The following is a 22,009-nucleotide window of genomic DNA, read 5'->3' on the forward strand; positions in this document are numbered from 1 at the left end:
AGCATGATGCAGTGGGAAGACCCCACTGAGGTCTAGGGTGTCTGCAGAACTGATTTCTAGGCCATCACCTGCCCTTAAGCCAGTGAGTGTAACTGTGGACACGTAGCTTCTCCACGTGACACAGGAAGGGATCAAGGAATGCTCCATTTTTCAGGGCTCTGTCGGAGAATTTTGTTGCCTTGAAGGAATATACTTACCTCTTTTTCTAAAGTCCCAGGCAATAAGAAATTATCGTTTGCAACGTGGGAGTGTTGCTTTAGAACAGTGCTAGTGCATGTGGTCCGTGGACTGGTGCAGGTCTGCGAACAATTTGCCACAGATGGGCGTTAACAGTAAGGAGTTTGTACCAGACTGTAAATCAGCACACTACTTTCTTCATTGGGAATGTCTTCACTGTTCAAAACACCAAAGGACGACAACAAAAATTCCACCTAGTTAAGCTGAACTCAACTCTGAGTTGATTTAATTCTGGCACAAGACCATTGTCTTCTTGATGATGGATAACAATGTGAGGATTGACTACTTTTCATTAGCACTGCTTTACAATATTTAATCAGTGGGTTTATCAGGGCGGTTTTATTAGGACTAGAAAATTGGAGTTCATAAGATAAAGGAAGGTGTAACCTGAAAAATAAAAAAAGTAAATTTAAAAGCAAGTTAGGTGAAAGGTAAAGTCAAGTTCAAGCTGGTTAGGGACATGTGCAAAAATAGTAAGTTAAGTCAAGGCAGTTGACACAGATTCTCAAGCGGGGAGCCGTTCAGTCACTGCAGTTTGTTCTTTGGTTAATGCAAAACTCATTTAAATTCTTCTGAGTGCTTCTGAATTCTTAATTTAATAACTTAGAATTTTTGTTTTTCGTTTTCGTCATCTATCTAATGGAAAGAACATATTTCTATAAATCTCACCTGTTTTCTGTAGTCTTAAATTACAAGAAGCTTTGAAATTAAGCCTGACTTCCCCTGCACCTCTCCTCCTTTCCCTGCAGCCTGCTATTCTTTACTCTTTACTACTATATATAAAATTTACTGCATCCAGGGCAAGTATCTGTTTACCAAGAAAAGAGGAAGAGAGATCCTTTGCCAGTAGCGAAACATAAATACTGAGAATGTCTTTTCTGGGTCATAGTGCAAGAAAGTGAAGAAGCAGCACATTTTCTGGGGCTGGGCTTGTGACCTCTCTCCTCTTCCCGATCAATTGGGAGGCACTATTCTCTTATTACTGTGCCATTGAGTCTGCCCCCCCACCCTGCCCCTTTAGATCCGAAGCCCTTCCCTGGTGTAGTATAAATTAGTGAGGGATGGCTTCTTAATTGAGGGACGGGAAGAGCCTAAGCTTGAATCGATACCTAACAATACAGTTACTCAATTTGTAGCACTATCTAATCTCAGTTCTGTTTTAGAACAGAACTACTTACCTTGAGGGATTTTATTCATAAGTGTATCCTCATAAATATTTCTGCCCACCAGATATGGGCAGTGGGTATTCTTCCCATTTCATGGGTGTAGACGCGGAGTCCCATATCACTTAGGGGTTTGCTTAAAGTCATGGTTCAGCTGGACTAGTAAATAGAGTCATTTTAGGATTTGGGACTCCACAGTTGTATCATTCACAGTATCGGTGTGCTTTCCAGAATGTTTTGTCATTTGAGTTCAGCTTTTTCCCCTTGCCTTTCATAACTGTCCCCCACAACAAACCTTGAAACTAGCCTTGGGACTTCCCTACCCTAATGAGTGGTAGCCCCATACCCAGGCTTTACATGTTGGAGTCATGGATTCCATACTTCTTCTCATTGTCCAGGTCTAGGGAAGTCACAACATGCTGCTGATTTTCCCTCTGCAGTGTGTCTCCTTTCCTCCCACCGTCACCAAGCCTTATGGGGGCTTATGGGACTCAGGGAGACTTGAATGTCTATCCATTCATATTAGGTCTTTTTTTCTTTTTCTTTTTCTTTTTCTTTTTCTTTTTCTTTTTTTCTTCTTCTCTCTCTTTCTTTCTTTCTTTCTTTCTTCTTTTGAGAGAGAGCACATGCACATGAGCTGGGGAGGGGAGACATAATATCTTAAGCAGACTCCACACTCAGTGCAGAGCCTGACCTGGGGCTGGATCCCATGACACTGGGATCATGACCAGACCCGAAATCAAGAGTCGGATGCTCAACGACTTGAGCCACCCACGTGCCCCCGTATTTGGTTATTCTTTAGGGGCCCTTCTCCACTCCTGGAAATCTAGTCAGTATTCCCATCATGGCTCTTATCCTCTTTTTTGCTCAGTGACCTTGTCCACTTTGCTTAGTAGACGAATCCCAATTTTTTTCTACAGCCTGGATCTCTCCTCTGAGACCGTTGTATGTAACCGAGTCCTCATTTCCCTTCAGTGTCTCACAAGTACTTAAACTCAACATGTCTGCAAACGACATCTTCCCCCGCAAGCCTGCTCGTGGTCCAGTGATCTCTATCTCAGGAAATGCCAGAACCATCCACCCAGTTTGCCAAGCCAGAAACCTGGAGGCAGGTGATGATTGCCCTTCCTTCTTGCTCATTAGCCACACCCAGTCAGTCTCTTGGAATCTGCCCTCAGTTATTCTTGCATCTGTTTACTTCTCTCCAGCTATCTGATCATGGTAGATTACTTACCCGAGTTGTTCTTCTTTGGCTTTATCTGTAAAATGAGGACAGAGTAGTTCTCTTAGAATTGTTCTGCACTGACGTGAACTATCTGGTGCAGGGGAAACTCGGTGAATGTTAGGACGACGATGATGATCGTGACTGGCACATCTAGCCTCCATATGTGACTTTCATGACAGGCTAACCTGGGTGGAGATAATCGCAATATGCTGGGCTGTTCTGGATCTGCTTCTTCAGCCTCATCTTGTGCTGCTGCTGCCCCCTTTCTTTCCCTTGTCCTGTTTGTTGAATATGAATGTCCCACATGGGTGCCACAGGCCGATCCTTTTTGGAATGTTGTCGCCCTTTTCCCTGCCTCTCTCTCCTTTGTCTCTAAGACTCATTTCACCCTCAGTTACTCAGGGAAACAGAGACCTCTGTTAAGCATTTTTAAATGCCCTGCATTTTGTATTTTTTCAGTGTCTGTTTCATTTGCTAGATTATGGGCTCTGTGAATCCTGTCTTGTTTCACTCCTCTTTTTCTCAGACTGTGTCTGACACAGTGCCTGGTAGGATAGCAGAGTGGTATTGAGAACTGCGGAATTAACCTGGTTCACATGCGGCTCTTTCCTCAAAGACTTCAGCCAGAAGGGATTTCTTTCGTCCTCACCCTTGCGTATCTAGGGCTCTCTTGTGTACCACCTAGATGCCCCATGCTGTCTGTTACCACGTTTATTTCCGTTTGGTCTTTGCTTTTCCTAGGTTATAAACACTGGAGTCCAGATCAGTTCAGCATTCTCTGCTGTTTCTACCACAGCTGCTAGCTTAGAGTAGGAGTGAATGAATGAGCTGGTATCTGAAAATGTCTTGTTGAATTTCCTAAGTTTGTGGTGCTGTGGGAATTCATATTGTTCCTATTCTGAAGTTATCTTTCATCCTCCATCTTTCCTTTTGTGGTATGTTTTGTGGTTATAAATCTCTTCTATCCTTCCACAGCCACTCAAGTATAATCAGTGGCAAGAAAGGGGTGGAGGGCAGAAATGCACTGGCATGTCTTGACCTCCTGTCTGGTATTTATCACAGCTTTCCTAGAAATGCCCTTGGTAGGTCCTTGCTGCCTTGCAAATAAAGTTCAGGCTCTTTAGTGTGGCATTCAGGACCTTCCACGGTCTGACCTCATGAGCCCTTTCTGTCCTTATTTTCCACTCTGTTTTTTACTTCACGCATCCTGTGCTCTAGCTTAATGGTTTTCAATTCTGCCTGTACATTAGAATCACCTGGGGAGCTGTAAAATAATATACTGAAGCATGGGTTCTACCCTCCAAGAGCATGAGTTCATGGGTCTAGGGTGAGGCCTGGGCGTTGGTGTTTGTGAAGGATCCACTTGTAATGCTAGTGTAAAGTCAGGCCTGGAAACCCTCGACCAGCTCAGTGTTTCCCACAAAATGGGATCCGTTCTAAGAGCTTTGAGAGGAAAGGCTTCCGCAAACAGGTCTGATCAATGCCGTGTGTTTTCTGTCCTCCTTTCCAAAGTTTTGTGACTAAACACTGTCAAATGAAAGGTCTGAGATGTCCCAACAGCAAAGGAACCTGTTTCACTTTGTTTGAGCTCCGTGAGGTATCTGGTCAGGGAGTGCTTTACGTATACAACACTTGTTAATAACATCTGCCAAACTCCGTGTGGAACCTGCTTTGGGCGATGCTGCTTCCAGCCATATCTCCGCTCTCAAGTCCGTTCTTTATTTGTCCTTCTTTAATCATCTCATCCAGAGCAGATCCACGTCCCATCCCAGGCTTCTCTTTTAGACCCCCTCCGCTGCCCATTTTACCTTCTTCAGCACTTCTTGTTTCTCAGATTCCTCTCCATATACTTTTATGTTTGGTTCTGTCTCCCCCTCCTGCACTGTGAACTCTGTGACAGCAGGAACTTACTTGTCTTGTTCACCCCCGTGTCTCCATTCAGCACCTAAAATAGGCCTGACAAATAGTAGGTGCCTAACAAATATTTGTTGAATGGACAGAAAGGCAGCCATACATTTGTGGGTTTGGCTTTTTCTAAGGTACACGTTTAAATGTTTAAACTGCCTGCGCAATTTAATTAAAAGCAGCTTGAAATACATTTGAAAAGTAACTAGGGATACTGGAGCAAAAGGGGATGGTAGGAGTTTCCTGTACTTTTAATTTTCTCAACCTGTCTAGTAAAGTATTAAAAAGGAAAAGAAAGAGGGGCGCCCAGGTGGCTCAGTCGGTTGAGTTTCCGGCTTTGGCTCAGGTCACATTCTCACAGTTCGTGAGTTGGAGCCCCGTGTCGGACTCTGTGCTGATAGCTCCGAGCCTGGAGCCTGCTTCGGATTCGGATTCTGTGTCTCCTTCTCTCTCTGCCCCTCTCCCACTCTCTCTCTCTCTCTCTCTCTCTGTCTGTCAAAAATAAACATTTAAAAAAAATTTTTTTAAAGATATGAGCCTGACTGTAGAGATGATGCTATTTTTCTGAATATAGAGAGACAACAGTCTGTGGGACTCCTTTTTTTTTTTTTTTTTTTTTTTAAATTTCTTAACCAGCCTAACACTGGCTTCTCCCAGCCTGTGGGGTTCACACCTATGTGAGTCATTATGAGAGTTTGGGTGAGGAGTCATTGAGTGATGGTGGACTTCTGTGTGGGATACGTTGCACGGAGGACAAAGAACACACAAAATGCATCAGGAGTTAGTAGGTTCTAGGGGAACAACATCCCCCTCCAGTGAGAGTATTCAAACAGGCTTGTCAGGGAAGGTGGGGAGGGGATTTGCATATTTGAATCTATGCATGGATCCCCGGGATTTCTGGTCCTTGTTTGGAAGGCATTCCAATGGTGCCTTCTCTGTACGAGCCCTCGTGCTGGGGCTGTGACCGTGGCTCCCCAAGCTTGGCTCTGACTGTCCTCCTTCTGGGTGGGGTTGGCATGTGTGCACGGCACTGCACGTGTGGGAGGGTGCGTGTGACCCACTATGCGCTGATTACCAGGAACTGCTCTTGTACTTCCTTGGAGAGCATGGCTGCCAGTGCCTGGCTCGGGCTGGGCCCTTCCTTGGACTCTAAGAGTTATCACACTGTTTTACTCTGAAGATACCATTGTGGAGATCTAACCCAACTCCACATACGAGGTGCTCCCCCACTGTGCTGTCTAACAAATAGCCTAGTTCAGCTGGGTGAGGTGATCAGTCTGGTGTGAGTAATCTCAGGAGGGAGCTTTGAGTGGCATCGCCTTTATCGTATTTCTCAAATACTTTTTAAAACACATATCCTGCTAAGGTTTTGGAATGGAAGTTTTAGTCACTTACTTATCAGCCAGGAATTGTCCAGAGTGGATTTGCATTTCCTCTTGTCACCCACCGAGATTACTTATTATTCTTTTTGAGCAGCACGGCATCCTGAATGCCAGAAAAGATGTGTGTTGGGAAGGTAAACAAACCAAATCAGAGTATAAGCAGGACCTCCAGATAGATACTCCTTTCTGGGTGAAATGCTCCAGACTATTCTCAACTTTAGTGTGCTTGCAAGAGATCTGAGGAGATCCCGCCACCTGACTCAACTGCAGTTGCTTCTGTCCACTCAGCAGATCCTTGTGAGTGCCTTCTGCTCGCTCCTCAAGGTGGCTGCAGACCGAGATCTCTGCCTTCCCTGAGCCTGCGGTCCGCCTGCAGACCGCACCCTGAGAGCCTTGCTGCTCAGGGTGCGGCCTGTAGACCCGCAGCGCCTGTGTCTCTTTGCAGTTTGTTAGAAGTGTAGATGGTCAGGCCTCACTCCAGCCTAGATTTTAACAAGATTCCTGGGTGATTAGTATGCACATTAAGGTTTGAGGAGCACTGCTCTCCTGCATGTAAACAAAAACATGTGAGATGATTTCAGATGATTATAAATGCAGTGAAGAAAGGGCTGTAGTGGGCCAGAGAATGACTGGGAGAAGGAATCAGAGGATGGGGAGTGAAGATGCCTGAGGTATCTTTGGGCTGAGACAGAAAAGGTGAGTCGGCAGCAAGTCCTGGGACTTTCAGGCACGGGGTCTCTCCCTCATCCTTGCATGGGTTATTCACCCCCATCTTGGGGATGCTGTTCTTTTCTGCTCTAGCCAGGTAGAGGCCCATGGATTCACTTTCCTGCTCTGCCTGGACCCGGCTGGTAGTGGGGGTGTTTGGCCGAGCAGTATGAGTGCAAACAGCAGAGGAGTGCAGCCTGGTTCTGATAGGAACTGGCTATTTATCAAGGCAAGAAAAGAGTCTAAGGGGCTAGAAGGGTATCTTGACAGTGATGGCTTCAGAGACTTGAGATTTTATATGATTGGCAGGGGCGAGGGGAAGCCAGTAGAGGCCGTGCTAGAATTGAAAGGATGAGAGAAAAAGAAATACTGGAGAACGTAGATATAGACAGATTTTATGCAAAATGGAGGTAAGAAGAAAACGGACCAGGAAGCCTTTAGTCTAACGTAAGAGGATAGACTGAGAAGCAGAGCATGGCTCTCGGTGTATAAAAGGCGGTTTATTGCTTTCGTGGAGGTACATATCCTTGACGAGAACTTGAAGAACCATTAATATTTTTATTTGTCTTGCTGGTTTTATTCCAGTATCCAAAGTTTCCCACATACCGTTTAATCACATAGATAGTGTTGGGAAAACTCAAGGTAAATGATACTCACCTACCGTGGGCACAAGGAATATTTGTCCCCTTATATTATCACTAAGTATGAAAACGCTTACTTGTAAATCGACTTACGAAGGCATTTGTATGTTTATGTCAGTAGGAAACAGTAAGGTGAAAAGAGAGAGCATGTGAGAGATTGATTTGGAAACAGGGAATGAGAAAAAAGAAATCAGAAAGTAGCAGGCAGGTCTTTGCTATGACACACTGACATGAGTGTCATAGGACTCAGAGTAATCAGGTTCTCTGACCAGCACACTGTGTTCCATGAAGGCTAAAGTTAAGCCCACCAGAGAAGGTCATTTTCTCTTCCCACTCCTGACATCCCACTTGTCCCTCCCATCTTTTTCCCCCATTTTCCCTGCCGCTCCCCTCTGGTGGAATGGAACATAATCACGATAACATTGGTTACAGTGTTTTTCAGACTTGAGAGCCGAAATGATTTGACCTTGTAGGAGTAATTGGATGTCTGGCACAACGATCATTGTTCTTAACCTTGATAATACATCACTCTCAACGCTCGGAGTAGTATTTAAACACAATAACGAGAGCCCAGAAGGTGTAGTAAGGATAATAGGCAACTATCTGGATTTCCCTTAAAGACCTAGAAAGCTCAAGAGATGAGAGGAAAGGGCACTTTTTTCTAATCATTGCAAAAAAGCTTCAGTAAAATACAGCCTTGCCTTTAGGGACAGATTGGAATAGTTTTCATGAAACGCAGGCATACCGCCATACTCTTCAGGAAAGGCATTGTCCTGAGTATTCTTGTACCGGCGCCACAAATGGTAGCACCCATATATCTTGTTAGGACAAACAAATGAGGTACTTCATTGTATGCAATTAACTGAACAACATACTGGGTACTTTATAGCATACTTAGCGCTCAGTAAATTAGCATAAATATGAGTTCAAAGCACAAAGCAGATTGACACCGCTTTGCGGTATTATTGTCAGTAGAATCATTGCTTTAGTTCAACTCCCTGGGGGAGGCGGAGGTTGGGTGGTGGCTAAAAATTAGTTGAATATTGGCACTTTCATATCGTTCAAGGGAAGACTAATTGAGTACTCCAAGATAGTACCTCTTTCTTATTAGAGGAAGCGGGATGATGACAGCTTTTAAAAGTCTTAATAGTTGCACCAAAAAAAAAAAAAAAAAAAAAAAAAGTCTTAGTTTGAATCAGCCCTTTATGGAAACTGATATATGTTTTATTAACTTGCTTCTTATAACAGTATCACTTCATTTATTGCTCTATTAAGCAATATAAGATATTTTGTGCAAAATAAGTACATGAACTAAAATAAAACTTAGCCGTCTAGTTTACCAGCTTGCCAGCAATGTGGACAGTACCTTTGATCTAGATCTCAATGCCTTATTCCAATCTGGCTTTTCTTTTTTTAATCCATAAAATTAGTTTTGTCCATTACATGTTCTTTCTTTCGTACGTAAAGTTCAGTTTTGATGACAAGATCAAACCTGGATTGTCAGTTTAGAGAAATAGTCCTACTTGAGTATTTTTCCTTATGTTTAGTCTGGATTTTTAGTCATTCGGAAAGACTTTCTCATTAGTCCTCTGACTTTTTAATCTAGGGGCAAGCAGGATCAGTTCCCGAAGTTAGGCCATTTCCTAGAAAATTTGGAACAGATCAATGAACAAATGAAGATAATTGATTTTCTGATTGAAATAAAAAATTACAATCTTTGGTTCTGGGTGAAGGAGAGGCTTGCAAGATTATTTGTACGTCCTCCAGAAAGGATTTCAGATGGAATAAGAAGAACGTTTTCATCACTTTTTGAAGTGTTTTATATAATTGGTGAATGTATGTTCCTGATAAAAACTTAAAAAAAAAAAACGGAGTCTCCCTTGAGAATGTTTTTGGCGAAGAAACCTGTGTAGAAAGCAAATTAATTGTGAAATGTTATTCTTCAAGAATGTTCTTCTGAAACTATAATTGGTTGTGTTTTGTTGTTGTTTTCTGATTGGGCTGCTAAAATGGTTTCTTAGTAATGTTTTGTTACTCTGTTTTATTTCAACAGTACTGGGTAGTAGTATGGCTCCTATTTTGATGAGAGACTAAAACTCCAAGAAATGTTTTTTTAAGCCAATAATTGCTTCTGATACATCTCTTTGATTACTAAAATAAAGTTATCTGTACTTTCTTTCAAGTTTATTATGTCATAAAAATAAAATTTGTTTAATTTTTTAAGGAAATCATCTAGGCGGAAGTAATCTAAATAAAAATTAGATTTTTATTATATTACAACTATTTGAGGGGATGTAATTCAATTCAAGGGTAGGCTTAGCCAGTTTTTTTGTCTTACTTAAATGACTAATGTCATTTGTTGTAAGTGATAAAGAAAATATGTATTTGATATCGTGTTCTCCAGGATTTGTTACTTTTTTAATCTAATGACTGAAATGTGGCATTCTTTTCAATGCCTGATGTTGCTTTCCCATGTTGCAAGGTAGTTAATACATCTTCCGATAGTTACTGAGTTGGAGTGTGAAGGAAAAAGGGATGAAAGCTTTTTGCCTGTGTTTTTCTGTTCCATTACTAACTAGTTAGTTAGACTGTCAGCATTCATGTGCCAAGTGCTGAGTGCGCAGCCAAGGTATTTTCATAGGATGCCCTTTTCTAAAATATTTTGCCCAATTTGTTGGTTTTGTGTGCATGTGTGTGGGGGGGTGGTCATTTGTTGGTTCTTTTTATTGGAGGGTGGCATAAAGGTGGGAAATTACAGGAGCAGTTCATAGAATGGTAGTGAATTGAGAGAAGGAAAATACATGTAAAACTTATTTTTAAATGACCGTCTTGATGGCTAGAGGAAGACATAATATAGAAGTATCAAAGATTATTAATGGATTTCACAAATTATGGCTGTGAAAACAAATGATTTTGTCTTGTTTTGGCACAATCGTCCTTTCACTGGGGCCATTGATGCCATTTTGGAATATCGTGGGCATCTACAGACAATAGTCTGGCAGTGTCCGTAAGGCCTCGAGTACCACGAGAACAGACCCAGCAGCCCTGACAGCAGTATTTCAGAATCTTGCCTGTTGAAATGGGTTATCTGTGAATGTACTTGCTCAGGGAAGCATGAGCCACATCACCTATCAATCTGATTGGAAGCTGCAGCCCTGGCGTAGGCTGATGGATAGCAGATTAGAGCCCTGATTAACCATGTGATTCGAAGACTGGGGATATATTGTCTAAGCAAGATTCATCAGACGCAATCAGAATTTCAAGTGGTCAGATGAAATTCAAATGTGTATTGTGGCTTTTCCTCCCCTAGTGCTTTTCCTCCTAGGTTGCCTTTTTATTTTTTTTCCCCTCTCTTTCCCCAAAGCTGAAAAATACTTCTTTGATGAATCTGCTCCTTACCCTAAAGCTGTCTGTCTGTTATTCATCAGAAAGCAGGTCGCAGTTCAGTGAGCAGAAGAAAAGATTTTAATAGAAGCTGTGCCAAGGGCTGTAATGCATCATTTTAGGGCCCTAATTACATTACAATGACAAATATCAATGGTGACAACAGCAATAACCTACATCCTTTAATGGCTGTGCTGGAAAAGGAGTTTGGGCCCCTCGCCATTAGATTAGACTCAGTTTCAAAACACAGGCCATTAGAAGTGTGTGTCCACAGTATTATTGGCTGATCACTGAAGCCCAGTGGAAAGGCCTGTAAATAAATGATGCCTCCCTAAAGCTGGGTCCTGTGGGACAAAAGAGGCAAAATTAGTTGACCATGGAAGCAGCAGTGTTTCCGAGGCAACTTTAGCTTTCAAAGTGAGGAATGACCTGCTTAATTTTATGAAATCACACACACACCCCCCCCCCCCCCCGCTGCCAATTAGCCTGACCATGAAAAATCCATTGGCATGACAACTTAAAGAAATTAAGAAGTCTTTTGAACAAAAGGAGACCTATAGAGAAAAAGTTTGGAAGATCCTCCCCTTTTTCTGTTATGTATGTTAAATATACGGGAATAAATGAACTTTTTAAATTTATTCTTAAGAATACTCAGTGTGCTGTTTTTCCTCCCAAAGTTGCTCAGACTTAAAATAGCCTGGGTCCAAAATTGAAGAGGCCAAATAAATACCTTTTGGTCTTTATTTTGCCTGATGGGTAAGTTTCCTTAGAGTAGTTTTTATTGCCTAGATTATGTAGGCAAACTAAAGAACTCCGTTTTCTTATGTGCCCACACATTTTTAAACCCTCCTAGCAAGGGACTATTTTATTTATGTAAACAACATAATGAGGAAAATATGCTTGGCAGATGGTTCTAAGCATTAGAATCATCAGTTTGGTCTGCCCCAAAGTGTCTCATTATCTTTTATTCTCTCCCCCTCCACCTCTCCCTACAAAAAGCTTAACAACCAAATGCCTTTGAGATGCAGTGCTTTCGGTCTGGTGAATGCTACTCTATTTTCTCAGCTCACACAGGAATTTCACCCCATAACCACTGTGGTATGTCCGTCCAGGTGGAGAGTGGTTTGGTGATTCCCACTGCAGCTTTTCATGGTGGTTTAAGCATTCTTAAAGGGTAGCTAAATGCTCCATGGGGCCAGTGCAGTAAATTAAATCAGGTCAGCGCAGTTGGGTCCTTATTCACTGCTGCATATTGGTGCTGGGTTTTTGTCCATCCTGTTAGGAATGCAGGCTGGGGTGGAAAGCTTAGGTTTGAAACTTCCTTCATGGTGAATTTGTGTTTTCTCTTGGCTGGCAGAGTTTTTAAGGTGCTGGCATTTAAAAGATTGCATAGCTGCAAAGTCAAAAGGGTTGCTGATGAAAGAAGGAAACCTAGATTGCACAAGTAGAGTGTCACTGTCATTCTGGTAATGACTTCGCAAGAAAAAGAGCATTTTTGTCCTCTTATAAAATGAGAAACTGACCCTGGATGGAATGTATTTTAAGAATGTCTCAGGAATAGTAATTGCTTTACATTTTTTGCCTCTCAACACTTCTCTCCTGTCCTTCACCCCACCCCGTTATTAAAATATAAGCTATTTTGCATATATGTGTATACAAAAACCCTGTGCTTACATGTCCCGTACCGAAGTGTATAAGGAGCCATCTGATAATACAAATTAAGATGAACATGAGTGAAGCTCTGGGTAAATTTTTAAAGAAAAGTTGGCGGGGGGGGGGGGGGGATGTCTTTTTTTTTTTTTAATTACTGTAGTATCCTATTGATAGAAAATTTCTATACTTAAATTATTAGAGATTAGACTATATTACCAGATATTGCTGGAACTTCACAGCTCTGTAGTATAGAAATAATTAACGTTCGCAAGGTTAGTTTTCATATACATACAAATTGCTTTCTGCTAAGTCTAGGAAAATTTTACTGTGTTCTACACCTCTGCACAGTGAAAGCCCTGGCGGGACACATTTGGAGATTTTCATGATTGGAGAAAATACACTATTTCCCAACAATTTATAACTAAGGATCTGAATTAATCAACTTACCTGACTTGGTTGGGTGCTATTCTTTTGGGAGGTTGGGGACTTGAAGCAAAGACCACAGCTGTAGAAATCCAATGAGTTACTAACTGAGAGAAATTGGGATGGAGGAAGAATGTATCTTTACTATCAAAACTCCAAAAACTCAAGGTTTTATGAATAAACACATCAGAATTAACAAGGGTCTTATTGAAGACTTTTGAAAACTGATTCCCAGTCATGAAAATCAAATTCCTTTTTATGTTGTCCTGGTGCTTGAAGGTTGACTTTTTAAGATGAATGCTGGTTAATAAATCGTGCTATTAATGTGGCACTGTTGTCACTGCCTCCTTTTAATGGGCTCGCTGATGAGAGTTTTCCTCTTCCTTAGGAAATACGCCAGTCAGAATATAAAGTGTGTTTTAATATCATCCTGTTAATATTTCGGGAATGTGTAACCAGCTGACTGTTCTCTTTATTGCTTTCCTTTCCTTTTTATTTTATTTTTTATTTTTATTTTTATACAGGCAGAGATTGTCAAGAGGCTGAATGCTATCTGTGCACAAGTCATTCCCTTCCTGTCCCAAGAGGTAAGGCAGTTGGTTTGAGGCGCTGGGCTAGAAGGTGCCATTTTAGTGGTTTTGCAGAAAAGAGATCGTGGAACTGTCTCTTTGGCCTTGTCAGTCTCTTGGTGTTTGTATGGCACATTTCTAAGATACAGTGTTCACATTCCAACTTCTACATCTTATTAACATTCAGCGGAATATAATTGTGTTCATATAATGGAACATTTTCTAATGTGTGAAGCAAAATCCAATTGTTAAAATGTGTTGCTGTCATTGGACGATACAGTGTTGCTCAGAATTATGACTGGTTTTCATAATGGCATCTAATAGGGTAGATTGAAAAATCGCCCGGAAGGGCTTGTCCTACATTTTTGTCACCGGGCATTAAGAGCCGGCGGAAGACCTGTCCGTAGAAAGTGCTTTCCGTAGCAGACAAAGTAATGTAACTTTTGGCCGGCTGCTTTACAGAAGTTACTTCTTACCCGATGAAGTCTTAGCAACGTGTGTGCACTTGGAAAAAGACGCGCGGGGTGGGCTCCGTGGGCTCCGTGCTCTGGGTACCGCAGCCTTCATGCATGGCCACGGCCTGTTGGATGGCTCACACGCTTCCTCTTGCTCACCACCGTGGAAGTGCACGCTGTCCGCAGACACGCTTGTGTGGGAACAGGAAGGTGCATTTCTAGTGCGCGGTGGCTTCCTTGTGGCTTTTTCCCCCTCCTCTGGTTTGCTCGCTGGCTTTTGGTAGTTAGCAAAGTTGAGGTGAAAGTGCTAGAAAGAGATCACTTTTGCTTCGGGATTACTGAATCCTTCATTTGCTCGGGTCAGCTCAGCCGTCAGAAGGCAAGGAGCTACCTCACGGGCTGTCTGCAGGTCTCGCAGCCACTGAGCTTTGTGCCGTGGGCTAGGAGCACTGTCCCACCCTTCACTTCTCCTGATGTGTTGTGGCGTTGCCGTCCAGGAGAGCGGTCCCTCTGCCTGCCTACCAGTGGGCACGTGCTGATGTTAGCGTGCAGCGGGCATTTGCGCATGGGCGTGTATCATACATACGTGGATTCCTCTGCGACTTCTTACTTGGTTTGAACTAGGTTAGACCTCGGTAACCATGGGTACCTTTCATCGGATACGTATCCCACGGAGGTGCTCACGTTCACAAACCGTGGACCTGAGTTAATATCCTGATTTCAAATTCTCTGCTGGACCACAAACAACAGAGGATGAGTTGTCTTTCTCCCCCTTTCGCTGTGACCACAAAACCACTGCCCGCTATATCCCCGTTTACCTATTTCTTCTCAGGATTTGCTTTTGTGACTGGATTGGGTGGAGTGGGAGGCAGAGTCAAGAGGCCTGTTTGCATTTCTTTAAGAAGCAGAGCTACGCTTTGCCCAGTCCATACCAGTGCGGGAGGCCGCTCTGCCTCGTGGCGGGGGAGGAGAAGGATGTGTAACCCACAGAGCTGCAGCCACGCTGAGGTCTTCCACCCCAAGGTAGAGGGGAGAGTTTGAACCATCCCTGAGGTACTATTAGACTTGAGGCCTTTGCAGGCATACACCCCGATATAGAATCACTGGTAGAGCTTATTCCCGAGGCCTTTTTGCAGGATCTGTGGGCTTATACACGGCCGTGGAAGGAGGTCGTGGGGGTGTTGGTGGAGCTCATTTGCAAATAGGTTGCTTTCCCATATGAGTTACGTTGTTTGTGTGAGCGGGCCCAACAGGAAGGGAGTGTGTAATTGTAGTGGTTCTGAGCAAGACTGGACTGGAATCACTTGGCCAAGGAAGTTGGACCCTGCAGATGAAAGCCATGGGGAGCTACTCACAACTCCTTTTCTCTGCTTTAGCTGGGGAGACAGCGTCACGATCTCACCACTTACTGTTTATTTCCCCGAAACTTTTCACATTGCTTGGTTGAAATCCTTGACTTGTGTGTTATGAATGATGTGTGTCATAATTTTCTGAATCCTAATTCTGTGTATATCTTTTCTTTTGCTTACTTTGGACTTAACTGGCTCCTCTCTTTTCAGTTCCTTAAGGTGTGTGTCTATCTTTTCGTGTGTGGGCCACAGACACGTTTCTTCCTGTCTAACCCAGGCCTCTCTGATGTTTTGTGTCTGAACATTGCCCACCTTGTCTCATCTTCTGGGCATTCTGCGAGCATCAGACTCCTCGCTTCTGTCCCGAGGCCAGATGGACCGTAATCTGGAGGGAGGGGAAGAGGCAGGTTATTAGAGGAAGATGAATTCTATTTCCTGTCTCTTCAGAGGCATGGAAAATCACTCTTGCATGGCTGCGAGCGGCACTCGGTGCCAGGACTGAAGGCTCTTAATCTGATCTTTTAACACCGGCTCTCTGTGCGACAGTCTCACTGCCAAAACGGCAGCTGTGGCATTAGAATTTATTTTAAAACGTTTTTATTTAAAAATTAAATGATTGTATTTAGAAAAAAAGAAAAACATTCCCTGAAGACTAATACATAAGCTACAGGACGGTAGCTGAAGGGATTTTTTGGAGTTTGACAGGAACAAGAGGTAAATTCACATACTTTGAGAAGCCTGTTTTTAATTTAGCCCCCACATGCTCATTAGTGTACCTGCTTAATATTTATTGCTTGTGGCTAGTGTACCCCATCTTCTAAAATTTAAAAACACACGTATAATACTGAATGGCAGTTATTAAATACATTTAGTTTTAACTGCAAGACTTTTTTTTATTTTTTTTAATTTTTTAATTTTTTATAATTTTTCTTTAATGTTTATTTATTTTTGACAGAGAGCCAGAGCATGAGCCGGGGAGGGGCAGAGAGAGAGGCAGACACAGAATCCGAAGCAGGCTCCAGGCTCTGAGCTGTCAGCACAGAGCCCGACGCAGGGCTCGAACTCACAGACCTTGAGATCATGACCTGAGCCGAAGTCAGATGCTCAACTGACTGAGCCACCCAGGCGCCCCTGCAAGACCTTTTTTTTAGAAATGAGTTGCATAATTGTAGTTCAGAAGCACTTGAAACGTGTCTACATATCGCAGGAAACAATCACAGAAAAAAACATTTTCCTGTTAGATTTCACAAAAACATTTTTTAGAGTTACAGCCAATGTATATTTTAACGATGTGCTTGTTGCAATCATATACGGCTACTTCCGAAGTCCCAGACATTAGACAAAGATATTGCCAACTTTTGTCATTAAAGTGAGTCACTATCACATAAAAGTTCTCAAAATTTTGTAAGAGCCTTAATACCAGAATTTAAGGAAAGCTTATGAGTGAGTCCTCACTTGTCTGAAGCTGTTTTTTTCTCCCACTTTCTTTTGGCTCTTAGGAATGGGTAGGACTGATCTCTGTTCTCCAGCCTACAAGTTTTTTCTTTAAAAGGCAGACCTCAGTGTAGTAAGTAGGAAGTTCTTCTTTCTCCCGCTTTGGGTCTCATTTGCAGGGGAGGAGCTATAAATAATCAACTCCCCATTGGCAGTTCCATAAGCAGGAGATGCCAGAATGATGTCAGTTGGATCTGGGTTGAGTCCTGGCCTCCCTGTTACAAATTGCAAGGCTTACTCTAACCAAGTAAAGCTGGGTGACCTTTAGCCAGTGGTTCGCCTCTCTAAGCCTCAGTTTCCTTATCTGTACATGAGGTTAATAATAGCCTGGGCGGCATGCCGTCACCGCGAGGATTACTTGGGATTACCCCCGTTCAGCTTAGCACACCATAACCCCTCCTGCTGTTGGGCGGCAGTAGGGATCGGTGCAGCGGAGCAGCAAAGCTCTGAGTTTCCTTTTTGAGAAGACCTGGAACCAAGCCCCCCCCCCCCCCCCCACCGTTTAGTCATTGCCTTTTGGAAGAATGAATTAGTTATCTTCCTCTCCAATGTCCTTCTTAGAGAGGAAAAGAAATGTAAATTAAAACCGAACCCAGGGCTGTCAACTAGCTAAAAATCTCAGTGAGGCATATTAGGTAGCCCCGAGGGTAATTCCCTTCTAGCTCCAAAAATTAATTTTCCAGTTTAGCAACACCCGAATCTTCTCAGCCAGCAAGCAAAGATCCAAACGGAGTTTACCCTGTAGACTCACCTCCAGAGGCGCCGTGGTCTTGGACGGGGTCTGTATTTCACCTGCGAAGCTATCTAGAAAAACAAACTTGTCAGTCCATTTGGGGACTGGCTATGGTCAAAATACCTGGTTGCTTAGCTGAAGTTAGTTTTGTTCTTATGAGTAGCTTATGGGTGGACTCTGTCTTCATCAGTGATTTCAGGAGCTATCTTGTAGACCTGTAGATCTTATGGGGCCTCAGCAACATTGAAAGATGCTAGTAAATTCGGACTCCCCTTCAGTGCCTGTTCTCTCAACCCCCATTTCTTGTTTCTTGAGTTACTTAAGTGGGAGCAGGACTGCTTAGAAGGCTGGTGGAGGACCCCTGTGGACTGGTCCTCTCCAAGCTGAGGCGAGGTCATGGCGGGGCCCGGCTTTGGGGCCTGGGCTTACCAGCAACTGGCTGTTTCTTCCCTTGTGTGTGAAAATTTTGATTTAGTAAATGAAATAAAGAATTTAAATCATTCTTTTGACCACATTTGACAAGAGTTCTCTGGTCATTGGAAATTTTAGGGTATAAAAGGGAAATTAAGAGTGAAATTTTTCAGCCTTTTATTTTTATTCTTCTCTTTACCTAGGGAAAAGAGACCATTCCAAGTTGAATGCTTTCTGGTGCAAATTTAATTTTAACTCATAACTTGGTTTTTATTACCCTGTTAGCTTATCTAATGAGTAGAACCAAATAGTGTTTTCCTCTAGAATTCTGTAGATTTATTTGGTTGCTCATTGCGCTTAAATAGTAGAAAATAGTATACAATTACATAATAGTGATAATACATGTTGATTTAAATTCCAATTCCAAAAGGCAAGAATAGCCATGATGCATCGATTTCTATTTTGGACATGCCATAAATTTGGTCCTTTTGATTTAATGGAAAACATACCCCTTCTATAATATGAGATAGGAGTGTTTCTCAAATGCTGTCTTGTTGGTACCTGGGTTAATAGGGGACTGAATTACTCTGAACCACATTTTGCATGTATAGAATAATTGTAAAATGGAAGTTGAAAAATGTGATCAGTCACTTTCATATTGCGCCTCAGGGAGGAAATGAACAAAATACAGTGGTTACATGCACTGGTGGCAGTGTTCTCGCCTCATAATGGCACCAGGTTAACTCATCTTATTGCTTGTTAACTTTGTAAGGAATCAGTGGCTTGTGATAACATGGTTTGATGTAGGTGAGCTTGGCTGAAATCACCAGAGATCCCCTGATAAGTATGTGACACCCGTAAGACCATCTTCAGAGATCGTTCATTAAATGCCAGCAGCCTTCACAGGACATGTCTGCTTTCCAGTCAGGGCCGTTTTGTCAGTGCTGGTAACGTGTTACGACAGTGCTGTGTATATAAGGAATGTCCAAAAATGACTAATCTGCCTAGATTGGGACTTTAATGGATTTTGTCTCGCTTTCTGATTACTCACATTGGACAGCCTTTCATTTAAAATCTGTTTTGTTTTATTTTTCCTTCCTCACAATACTGAATGAGGCATCAGGGATTATAATGCTGTCCTGTGTTCCACGATTTGACCAGTTGGCTCGTTCTGTGTGACCATGCATTTTGGTGACAGTTGGATGTCTGGTGAGATCCTTACGGTGGCATTATGGCTGCTTGCCCTCAGCAAGTAAATGATTCCCAGGAGGGAGAACTTTTCTGCAGGTTTCCATGTCGGCCTCCTTTCAAAGGCAACAGTGCCAAGCTCTATATCTGTGTGTGTCTAAAAAAATTAAGGTGCATTTGAGAAACCTCATTTCTTTGACTTTCAGGTAGGTAGTGATTGGGTTGTTACTGGAGCTAAGCTTTATAATACTTTAAATAGAGCTTGTAATGTCTGATACAGTAGCCAAAGCCATACGTAGCTATTTAGATTTAAATTAAAATTAATCAAAGTTAAATAAGGTTACAAATTAAGTTTCCCGGTCACATCAGCCCTATTTCATGTGCTCAGTATCCATCTGTATGTGGCTAGTGGCTACCATGTTATTAGCACAGATTGAGAATGTTTCCAACATTGCAGAAAGTTCTGGTGGAAAGTACGGACTGTAGAACTTGGACAGGTCCGTGAAGAATGCTCTGTCCTCATGTGGCTGAGAACGGAGAAGGTTAGGCTAAATGGTCAGTAGGAAAAAGCCTCGGGCAGCATTTCCCAAGCTTTAATCCCAGGTTCCACAGCCAAAATTGTTTGGAAAACCCTGCATGTATATTCACTCTCTTTGAGATTCGCAGCTCAGGGAAGATCTGCCATTCACCAGGCATTAGCCAAATTAAACAGGTGTTTCAAGTAACGCCTAATTTCTTGCGGGACTAACATTTCTTGGGCCACCATTGAGGAAAGGCTGATTGGAAGTTAAAGCTTACTTGTGTTAGTAAACTAGGTAGAGTTGCTGAAAAGGCCCAGTAGGATTTTAGCCTGACTTACTGGATACGGAGTGACCCTTTCACTCAGATTTGACCCCCTTTAGCCATACCTGGACTATTCTTTCTTGTCACCTAGGACATGACCAGAGGCGTGGTCAGAGGATAAGTGGCCTAGAGCCAGCGGCCTGGGGATGTTTAACCTGGAGTAGAGAAAGTGAGAACATCCATTATGTCGTTTTCATGACTTTGAAGTGCACTCCAGGGGAGGAGAATGTAGAGGCAACATTAGGTCCCCTGGGAAGAAGTTCTGGAGGGAGAGATTTCTAATCAGTATTAGAGCCCATTATCCCCAAGTGGGAGAAGCTTGTGCGTGAGGTAGTGAGGTCCCTTCCAGAGGATATGATGAAGCAGAGACTGCTTGTTGGGTGTGACAGAGGAAACGCTTTTGGGTTGTGGTTGATACTGTGACGCCACCACCCGGATGCCCTCCGCCAGGGCAGCATTTGGAAATCTGTAGGCATTTGGGAAAGGGGGTCGGTTTGTTGTTACAGTGCCTGGGGCACTACAGCCTTCTGGGTCCATGATTTCTGAAGGCCTTTTCTAGTTCTGATTGAGTGGCTTTCTCTGTACATGTGGCTAATGAGTCTCATGAGCGGGAGGGGCATTTGGTCCAAGTTCGGGTTTCTCTTTCACCCTGGAGAATTGCTTTAGCCTTCTACCTGTTCTCCCTCCTGTCTGGTTCACCTCCCTGTCATCCAGCTTCATTACTGTTCTTTACTATCCCGGGTCCATCTTCCTAAAGAGCAGAACTGATAGCACTCAGCTGCTTTAAGATTTTTAACCAGAATAAAGTCCAAGTTTTTTGCATGTCAGGCAAAGCCCGGCAGCGTTTTGGGCTCCTCCCACCTTACAGATTTCCCTGGGGGTTCAGTAGGGTATGCCCGTGCTGTCCTCACGTGACTCTGGGTGCTGGCCTCGGCTCTTTCTGTGGATGCCTCTTCCACCTGAAAGTTTTGCACGTGTGTCTTGCCAGGCCCAAGAAGGCTTTCAAAATCCTACCTTACGTTTGTCTCTCCCAACTTTTCCCCTACCCTACTCTTCTCTTGCAGCCACACGTTCATTCTCTTCCTTGACAGAGAAACTCCTTTCTCCTTCAGGGACTTCGCCCATGCTCTTCTCTCTGCCTGGGGTTCTTTTCTCCTTGCTTCCCCCACAGAACTCCTGCACATCCTTCACGTCTCGGTTCCATAGGGAATCTTCCCTCAGCCCTAAGATCCCACGAGATATTTCCCCACTAAGTGATTGCATAGCATCCTGTAATTTTCGTCACGGAGATTACTCTCCGGTTGTAATTACCAAGCTCCATGTTACTCATTCACCAAGTGTCTTGTTCATGACTCTCGTCTTAGTGCCTGCCACAGTTGCCTGGTGCACAGTAGGTTCTTAATAAAGAATTGAATGAGTGAGTAAGAAAGCAAAGCCTTTCCCAATGCTCCAGGAAGTGCGCTAGGCATTCCTTCTACCCTGCTCTCCTGTGTTGTATAAGATGCTCGATGTCCGGGAGTTCTCCGAGCGGTGGTGGGGCCAATATCTCAGTTGCTCACTTTTGCATCTCCACGTGTCAGGAATGTCAGTGGTTCATTGGAAGAATCCTACTTCATTTTACACCTCTGCCTTTAACTCCCCACTACCCTTATTAGTAAGGGACGTAAGGGAGGATGGGTGAGTATTAAAACAAAATTCTAAGTTGTAATGTAGAGGGTTTTTTCCTTGTTATTAGAAGGACTACATCTATCGCCATACCCTAAAGTATTGGCCTGGCGGGCATTGTCATTGTAGTGTCTTCCCAAAAACATACGTTAAATATCTATCGTACACATCTCGGTGGTTTGTTAAGGTCTGTTTCTCAGCAGGCTTTGTTGGACTTAGGACTTCTATTGTTTCAGTCTCTTTCTTGTTAAAAAAAGTTATCCTCAGTACTTTGCTGAACAAATGCAAGAAAAAAAATTATGATGAAAGTTAAGTAGGCAGGTGATTAATGTATAGAATTTCATTTTCGTGGCCTTCCCCTCCCCCCATCCATGCTGGCGTTCCTTAAATTACGGTATGTAATTGATATGTAACTTACACATCATTTGTTCTAAGTGTACAATTCAATGATTTTTAGTAAATTTAGAGTCGCACAGCCATATCACATTATACGTTTTGTTTTTTTAAGGATTTCTTTTCTAAAATTATAAATCACAGTATTGTAAAGAATAAATAATTGGGCATTTTTTTTCTCTTGCAAA

General features: G+C 42.9%; 1 protein-coding gene across 7 annotated transcripts in view; it reads left to right on the top strand.

Moving 5' to 3' along the window:
* Positions 1-22,009, top strand: part of TLE4 (TLE family member 4, transcriptional corepressor) — a 141,601-nt gene that overhangs the window by 21,482 nt on the left and 98,110 nt on the right. For 4 of the 7 annotated variants that reach the window (XM_049647788.1, XM_049647847.1, XM_049647536.1 and 1 more), the window contains exon 5: positions 13,246-13,308. The exons of the other annotated variants lie outside the window; for them this stretch is intronic. In XM_049647788.1, coding sequence (XP_049503745.1) covers positions 13,246-13,308 — 63 coding nt within the window. The remainder of the gene's footprint in view (positions 1-13,245; positions 13,309-22,009) is intronic. 7 annotated transcript variants of the gene reach the window in all.

The sequence above is a fragment of the Panthera uncia genome, chromosome D4, assembly GCF_023721935.1.
Source record: "Panthera uncia isolate 11264 chromosome D4, Puncia_PCG_1.0, whole genome shotgun sequence".
In the NCBI taxonomy this organism is placed as follows: Eukaryota; Metazoa; Chordata; class Mammalia; order Carnivora; family Felidae; genus Panthera; species Panthera uncia.